At 42.6% G+C, this 8800-nt stretch overlaps 1 protein-coding gene across 1 annotated transcript; it reads right to left on the reverse strand.

Moving 5' to 3' along the window:
* Positions 1 to 488: 488 nt before the first annotated feature.
* DDX47 (DEAD-box helicase 47) lies at positions 489 to 8362 on the reverse strand. Its single transcript, XM_035544204.2, has 12 exons — positions 8226 to 8362; positions 7560 to 7653; positions 6090 to 6278; positions 5484 to 5555; positions 4860 to 4978; positions 4282 to 4353; positions 4035 to 4151; positions 3734 to 3880; positions 3287 to 3424; positions 1827 to 1897; positions 1188 to 1317; positions 489 to 1097 (listed from the first exon to the last, which is right to left on the reverse strand). Exons 1-12 carry the CDS (start codon positions 8325 to 8327, stop codon positions 975 to 977), a joined length of 1374 nt encoding a protein of 457 aa, XP_035400097.1. The 5' UTR covers positions 8328 to 8362; the 3' UTR covers positions 489 to 974.
* Positions 8363 to 8800: the final 438 nt, after the last annotated feature.

The following is an 8800-nucleotide window of genomic DNA, read 5'->3' on the forward strand; positions in this document are numbered from 1 at the left end:
TAAATATGTTTATTGCCAGTTGGAACTAGCACTAACCTTAAAGTCTGATATGAAAAGTACATTTTTTCCATTCTCACAAGAGTCTATTTATGTGATGCTGATCTCCGTACAAGACAAAGAAAACTGCCACAGAAATAAATAGGGCAAAAAACCTCTTACTCTCCACCATCCAGCCCGTTGGTTGCTTTTCTATGTAAATACCACCCTCTTGTGTTAGTTTGTAAGTACTACAGGAATCAGCCACAGAACAAAACAAAACAGTACTTGATCTTGCCAATCTTTACATATTCCGGATCGAATTCTGGGCAGTAAACAGCCCAACCCAGCCAAAACTGGCTCGATTTCTGTTGGTCCACTCTTCAGCTGACACATTTAAGGTATTTATGTCACATGTGAATCACTAATAAGAATGACCTGAGGAAAACCTTCTGGCATGGCTGATACTCAAAACAAGCGTAACAGGTCAGTGACAAAACACGGAAAACCAGTTAGCTTTAAAATTAAGCTATATTTGGAGTTGTCCATGTCACATGTCCCTTCTCTAAGGCAAAATCATCACAACTGTGCTGTGGAAACTCAGTTACTTCTTTTAACTTTTTCATCTCTTCCTTCTGACAGACCTATTTGATTCCATATGTACTCGGTGAGTTTGGGTTGTGAGACACAGGCTGCAGCAAAAGGAAAGTTGCACCACCCTGGACCTCTTTGGGTCCAAACCACATCTGCTTCCATGCCCTGAGGAGATGGTCTGGTGTCTCTGGAAGGAAGACTGACCCCATGGTACCACAATGGACCAAGCTCAGTCTGTAACTTGCAAAGCAGAAGAGTGGAAGGTAGTTTCCATCTGGACTACCCAATTAAATGTTAAGCAGTCCAGAAAAAAAAAAAATCCACTGGAGATGGATGCTGAAGGTCGTTTTTGCCAAGCTCATGTAGCCATAAAGAAGAAGGTAAAAGTTTGTCCAAACACTGAGCTAGAAGGCTTTCCGTTTCTTCTTTTTCCCACCTGTCACCTTTTTCCTGACACCAAGAGCTTCTTCTGTGTCATCATCATCACCATTCCGAGATCGCTTCTTCTCTCCCTGCTCCCGCAGCTCCTGCATTGCAATCAAGAGATCAGTCAGAAGTTATGTCAGACAAGGAAATTCAGACTACAACAAGTACAACAACAAAATGATACCACCTACCATTCGAGCAAATCTCTGGGCCTCAGCCACACGTTCTGTCAGCATCATAACCTCCTCCTCTTGCATGGGGAATGCTGGCAGCTTCTTGCCAATCAGGTGTTCAATGCGTTGAAACAGCTCTACATCATACCTGAGAAAAGACATTACCCTGAATCAGCCCAGCTGGGACTCCTTCAGCTGTCTCTAACCACAGACACTGCCCCTTAATTCCTCCCAATAGATACTGCTGGCTTGTTCTGATGGTCTCACAAGCAACTCTTAAATGCATCCAAAGAATGCTACCCTTCACTGATTTACCTCAGAAGTATTTGGCAAAGACTTTGCTTAGAGGAATACTTCAGCATTTAAAAACAAACAAACACACTTAAACCTGCATATATTATAAAAACGTACATATATTACACAGTGAAGTTATTAACAATTACTTCTGGTATTTACATAGATCCAGGATAAATTCTAGAAGCAGCTTTGTCCTTCCCCACCCCTGTGGGCTTTGAACACTCTACCCTATAGCTAAATAAATCCAGCTGGTGCCTCAAAATGACATACATTATTTTCTTCTCAACCAGGATCAGGTCAGATGTATTCTACACTAAAAGACAACTAGGAAGAATAAGTCTGCTATATTTTAACACTTACTGTGTGACAAAGGTGATAGATTTTCCAGACCTCCCAGCTCGAGCTGTTCTCCCAACACGATGAATGTAATCCTGAAAGCAATTTCTTGATAAGCAATATCACACCAAAAAATACACACCAAGCACAGAAAAGAAGTTGGGGAAAAATCAGACTGTATGATTGTTTCTTCAGGACAGAGGAAGAAAATGGGGAGAAAATAGGGCCAGGATTATAGACTTAAACTGTGTGCAGCATTAGGGTTTGATATGACGTGGCTTGTGGAAGCATCTTTAACATTTCTTTTTTCTTTTTAAAAGAAGAGATCATTTCTGATTATTCAAGACTACAGAACAGAAGTTGTGCCACATGACATGTTAATGGAACTATCACTTCCTTGGAAAGCTAATATTTAAAATAAAAGCGAGCCAATGCCTCCATTTTCATTCTAAGGATCTAGTGCTCTGCATCATCTGTCTTCCATACAAACTCTCTAGCAAGTAGATTTAAAACTGGCAAACACAGTGAAAGGGAGGATGGATGAGAACAATTTGGAAGCTTCTATCTAGCACCTTCAGTTTATACAGCTCTGGGCTGTTTTCCAGGTTTTATACTGCATTACAGAAGTTAAAACACTCTAACCTCCAAGCAGTATCTGTGGACATCACTTTTAACACGAGAAATCAAAGGACATGTTCTGTGACATGGTGAGCTGAGAAGGAGGTGCACAAAAGTTAACGATGTCGTTCATGTGCCTGGCCCCCCAACTTTAACTTTTGTCCTTTTATGATGGCAAAAGCAATGTCTTCAAAGATGAACCATACTTTCTTCTGTTTGCAGTGTACAGTACCTTTGAGCATTACAAGAAACAACAGCAAATCCTTAACTGCACGTTAATAGTGTGCTTTCTGAAACTAGGCTGGTGAACAGTCACAACCCTAAGATAATATTATGCTTTCTGTAAGGAAGAAACTTAGTAACTCGCTTTTTTTTCAGTCTGCTATAATATTGTGATATGAACGTGGAACGTAAAGACATCTTTCTTGATCAAATAAATCCTCAAAGAACATTGGAGTGGGAGATTCTTTTTTTCCCTTTTCAACAGTTCAAAATACAAAGGCAAAACCTGTATCACAGGAACAGAGATGCCTTCCTGAAGCTTGTGATAAGGTAAAACTATTTCCAAAGTCTGTAATCTGCTTCATGCAGTACAACAAAACACATGCTCTAAGCAGAAATATGAAGACAGAGAACATCCCTCACTTTTCTTAACTTATAGGACCAGTTCTATAATCCAGATCAGAACATCCAACCAAATAATAGATAACTCAATCGCAGAGGCTGAACAACTTCTTTTCATTAACAAAAGTGTGAACTACACATCCAGTCAGCAGAACACAAGTTGTCTCTTTGTCTAGCTTCAACACTCAATGCTATGCCTCGCAGTGACAGAAAACCCTCAGTTGGCACACAGACTAACTTACCTTAGAGTGCGTAGGAATATCAAAGTTTATCACCACATCTACGTGTGGGATATCCAGACCTCTGCTTGCAACATCAGTAGCCAGCAGAATAGAACGTGCCTTTGCCTTGAACTTGTTTAGAGAGCCCAAGCGTTTGTTCTGGAACAAAGGACAACAAAAAGAGAATGAGAGAATAACGTTCACTCTGGTTAATATGTTCTTGTTGAAATACTGTTAGAGAAGAACTGGAGGAGAAACCACTGAAAAAAATAAAAAAACTCACTTCTCTGATTGTTTTTTGAACTATTACAGAAATCAGTGGCAGCATTCACATTAGATTAGCTTCTAGGGATCAGTCCAGTCCACTAGTTGTGAAATACTCCTTCTGCAAGGCAGTTAAGTATGGTACAGCCCATTTCCCAAGAGACATGTCTCCTGTCTATTCCGTTCTGTGGGATATGCCCATACCTGACTCATCTGCCCGTGAAGCGGAATGGCAGTGAACCCCAGGTTTCGGAGCAGCAGAGCAGTCCTCTGAGTATTGTTACATGTGCTACAGAATATCATGAAAGAATTTCCAGCTAGTTCATTCAAGATATAAACCAAGTAGCTGTCCTGTAAAGAAAAACAGGGAAGGGGAAAAAAAAAGATAATCACATATGCTGCATTAAAGAATAAGTTCAGTATAAGCCAGAGAAAATGACAAGATATTTTGCAGATGTGGGAACAAGAAGACAAGATATAGAATAGAGAAGATAAGGGGTATTACCTTGAATTTGGATGGGATGAAAATGTAGTACTGCTGTAGTTTTTCAACTGTCTGATATTTGGAAGAAACAGCACATTTAACAGGATTCTTCAGAGCAGCACGCTGGAGTTTTTGAACCTTGGAAGATCAAAGTAAGTTAATGCCACATGGACAGAGACTTTGTCAGAAGCCTGGGCATGCACCAGGCAGCCTAGACAACAGTGTAGCCTGATGGAAGGATAATTAAAGCAGAGTACTCTGCTCTTACCTGCTTGGTCATAGTGGCAGAAAACAGGAATGTCTTCCTGTCTCGAGGAATCACTTTCAGTATCTTATCTACCTGTAAAAAGACAAAAGAAAGAAATGCTGTATAGAACAGCAATCAAGATCTAACCCCCCTCCAAACATCACAGTCGTCCAAATGAGGAGTTCTGCCCCATATGCAACTTCAGTTCACACTAGGAATAAATTTCCCATCTTCTCATGGGAAGTTCTGGGCTGATACTTTGTTGATAGTCATGCGATCTGCACTCTAGAAGTCAAACAGCAGTGCAAATAGCAATCAATATTCCTGCAGGAAGGTGTATGTGATTGACCAATGTGTTACTGTAGAACATGTCAGGCATTCCAGAGAAAGCAGTAGACTTCACAGATAAAATGCCTCCTAGTACTCTGCTGCAAAGTTCAGCTCTCACCACAGGCTTCCATGCAATTATCAGATCTTCACTACAATTTGCTATTAACTTCTACAGAACTACTCACTGAAACATTTACATGACTGCATGAAGCAATTTAAAGGGACGCTCCTGTGGTGTTCCAAAAAATCTTCCTTTAGCACATTCCTACCTCTGTCTCAAAATCCATGTTGAGGATCCGGTCAGCTTCATCCATCACTAAGAATTTCAGAGCTCGTAAGTTGAAGCCCTTTGTGTTCTCCAGATGATCAACTAGACGGCCAGGGGTTGCTACCAAGAGAATCAGAGAGAGGAAGTTAAGAATGAAAGCAAAGGAAAAGATCCAGAGGTATGTCATCTGTCACAGAAATGGAGTTCTTCACTGAAGAGAAGGCAGACTGCTTTGTGGGAAGCACTCTTTCAGAGGTTATCCTTTAAGTGTTTTGAAGTAAGACTAATGGAGTCAGACTCTCTGAAGAGCAGCCCCTCAAAAAGCAAAACAAAACTGACTGCATATGAGATGCACTGAGAAGAACGAAACCAGGGTTTTGAATACTTCAGGAGAATGAAAAGCCAAGACAAAGGCAATCTAACAGGCATGCTTTGGAATGAGCTCATAGCAGCAAGGTTACTGATGCCTACTCTACAAACATAACAAGCTAGAACTCAGTTCTTTGGATTAAAACAAATGAAAGATGTACTTTCATTTCTTCAAACGCGCAAAAGCTTGTGTCACTCTTTGGATGACTGCAATTTTATCATATTCATACCCCATACCTCCTGCACATTGACTTACCAATTATAATATGTGGTTTCTTGGCTAAAGCCAGAGATTGAGACATCGTGTCAATTCCACCCACAATAACCGCTGCAGGACAAACAGAACAGTGTCAATCTTTCAGTTTAGCAACAGCCAACCCCTGGAACCTTAATGTGCTTCCTCCTACTCCTTGCCACCCACAACAGCACTAGACAAATTAAAAACTTGTTTTCTTTGTGAGAATTCACTCTATTTCCACACACCTGACCTTCCCAGGCCTCCTAAGCTATACACTGAAGCCCTTACCAGCCCCAAACATTTTTTCACAGTTCAAGAGCTACAGACAGAATCTATTCCTTGCAGCCTAACTCAGATGCAGAGTCTCAGAATTCTAAAAATATCCACAAAAAAAATAACGGACAGTTTGAAGGGAAGATTAAATTACAACATGCTACAGAGCATATCTCTATGCAATTTAACTGAACTCATTATTGGGAAGATTCTCTCATACTTCCATTTCTAATGGTTTGGACATAAAATGCAGAAGAACTGCAGAGTGTTCTATAAGGGAAGACCACACTGTCACAAGTATGGTTTATTTCCCACAACTGATATGTCTGTCTTCTAGGGAAGGCTACTTACCGCTGTGGACACCAATGGAAGATCCAAGAGCTTCAAACTGCTCTGAGATTTGGAAGGCCAGCTCCCTTGTTGGTGTGAGGACAAGAGCAAATAATCGTTGAGGTGCCTCCAGCAGTGCTTGAAGAATTGGCAAAGCAAAAGCTCCTGTTTTACCAGAGCCAGTTTCTGCCAGTCCAATTATATCTCTACCTACAAGGAAGAGGAAGAAGGGCAAGAACACTTACAAATCTATACTAAAGAAAGAGGGCTTCAAGGAACTGTGCGAAAAGCACAAGAATTCCCTAAGGATAAAAAGAACAGCCTCTGCAGTAACTCCACCAAAAAAAAAAAAAAAGATACTCAAAGGGTGAAGAAAGAACTTCAAAACACGTCTACAGAATTTTAAGAGTTTAACTTCATATGTACAACAGCAATAATTACAGTCCTGATTTCTTTCATTCTTCAGTTAAATTTCTGCCAATATACAAGTTTTCATACATCTCACAAACCACAATGTATTTTGTTCCATAGATTAAAACAGTAATCTAAACCTGCTTGCAGCCAGCAAGGATTAAAACAGCAAGTCTTCTACACAAAAACCAAAAACCCACAATATATGCAACAAAGTAGAATTCATCAGCAGGATCCATTCTAACTTCCTAAATTCCAACATCTGAGAAGAACGTGCTGCCAACACGCCTTAAAGAGAAAACTCAGGAATGCAATCTTACTTTTGTTTTTGAAGAAAATATTGTATGTGGATTAAAAGAGTATGATAACAGTTAAGTACCAGGACAGAGCAGACACTAAGTTTATTTCCATTTTTAAACCAGTGTCACTACATTAAACTGCTGTTGTGAATTCATGACAGATTCTTTTTTAATAAAAAATATTCCAGAGGCAAAAATATTTGCTGAATTTAATAATGTATTTTCCAGCATCCCAGTACGATTATAGAAAGTCATGGTGGCTTCATTATTTCTCACTCTAGAACTCTGATTTCAAGAAATTGTCTGCTCACAACAAAGCAGATTACACAAGCTATGTAATCAGTCAAGGTATCTCCAATTTCAGACGCACGTTGTAGATCCCTAACAGAAGATGCACAGTCCTAAGTCTATCAGAAGCATTCAGCATATCCCTGAGTACTTCAGAAAGACCATGGGTAAGGGTGACTAGCAGCTCAAATAATTGAAAACAATTATATTTAACATGGAGTGCCAGAACTATCCAACAGTAGCGAACACGTAAGAACCCACACGCTAATCTGAAAGTCTGAAATTGCAGGCAGTGTCACAGGGGAAATTAACATTTCAAGCTCCATCAGGAAAGGACATAAGAATGAACACTGAGATTACTTTTATACAGAAATCTTCCATGATGAAATGAGAACGCTTTCAGCCCTGTCAATAATCACTCAGCAAAGTTAACTCCCTCAGAGCTCTTGAGGCACCCATACCCATACTGGGATCAGAGAAGCAGGCTACTCACCTTGCAGAGCCACGGGAATAGCCTCAACTTGAATCTTTGTTGGTACCTTCCATCCTAACTGGTCACAAGCTTCACACAGGACATCTGTCACTCCCTGAATATTAGTGAAAAGAAGAAATGGAAACAAATGTCATCAGGGAGTTCTACATTAAGACACTGATTTACATACATACTGCAACAGAGCCAAGCTTGTCTCTAACACAGCCAAATCCCATCAGGCCCTCAAATCACCTACACGGAAGTGTGGGTTGCTCACAGAGGTGCTCAACTCCACCAGTAACATCCTAGATCCTTTCAAAACCCTTAGAAGTGACTGCCATCAGTAAGAGACTAGTCATTCCCCCCCTAGTTTACACAAGCAACTTTCCACACACAGACAGCTGCCTTCCTTCCTCCGCGGGCGGATGGTATTAGGGCGGAAAAAAGGAAAACTCCGAGGCAAGTTGCTGCAACTGGAAACAGGGGCAAGCGGCCGAGAGGCAGAGCCCGGAGCAGCAACACCCCCGCAGCGGGGCTGGGGCCTCGCTCTCCTGCAGACCCGCGGGCCGGGCCGGGCCGGGCAGCGCCGCCACGCACGTGTCCTCCCCCAGCACCGGCGGCTCCGCCGGGCCCGAGGCGCTCCTCGGGCCGGGGCAGGGAGCGGCAGCGGCTCCGGCCGCCCCTCACCAGCTCCTTGAAGCTCCGCGCCGCCGCCTCCTCCTCCGCCGCCGGTGCCTCCGCCGCCTCCTCCTGCTCGGCCGGGCGCCCCGGCGCCTCTCCCGCCGCCATTTTGGGCCGTCCCTTCCCAGCGCGGCTCGCAGCACGCTGGGAGCTGTAGTCTGCCCCGGGGCGGCTGTGGGACTTGTAGTGCCGTGGGGTGGGTCGGCCCTCGTGGTGGTTGGGCACTGTGTATGGTGTGGCAGTTTGTCCCTGCTCGTGAATCCTGCGGCTATGGAAGAAGCAAGCAAATGAGCGAGCCAGCCCCCAAAATGCAAGCGTGCAAGGAACAATTTAACGTCTTCAGAACTTCATTTTGAAGTACCAGTGTGGGGAAAAGAAATCACAAACGTCAAAAACTCTCATTGTTCCCCCTTGTTTTCCTGTTTATGGTAACTACCAAAGTGGCAGAAACACAACAAAACACGCTGAACTGTAGCGACAGAGCGCAAAATGCGAGAATGGGCATTGGGAATGGAAGATAACTCATGGCAGGGCAAGAGGGAACGGCCTTGAGTTGTGCCAGAGGAGGTTTAGGTTGGAAA

Source organism: Cygnus atratus, chromosome 1, assembly GCF_013377495.2.
Source record: "Cygnus atratus isolate AKBS03 ecotype Queensland, Australia chromosome 1, CAtr_DNAZoo_HiC_assembly, whole genome shotgun sequence".
Classification (NCBI taxonomy): Eukaryota; Metazoa; Chordata; class Aves; order Anseriformes; family Anatidae; genus Cygnus; species Cygnus atratus.

What these genes read in the sequence shown, in the direction of transcription:
- DDX47 (XM_035544204.2), bottom strand. Translation starts at nt 8,327, where the DNA reads ATGGCGGCGGGAGAGGCGCCGGGGCGCCCGGCCGAGCAGGAGGAGGCG. An exon ending in TTCCATTGGTGTCCACAGCG is followed by an intron (nt 5,556 to 6,089) that starts GTAAGTAGCCTT and finishes TTTGTCCTGCAG; the next exon opens with CGGTTATTGTGGGTGGAATT. An exon ending in TTCACGGGCAGATGAGTCAG is followed by an intron (nt 3,425 to 3,733) that starts GTATGGGCATAT and finishes CCTTTGTTCCAG; the next exon opens with AACAAACGCTTGGGCTCTCT.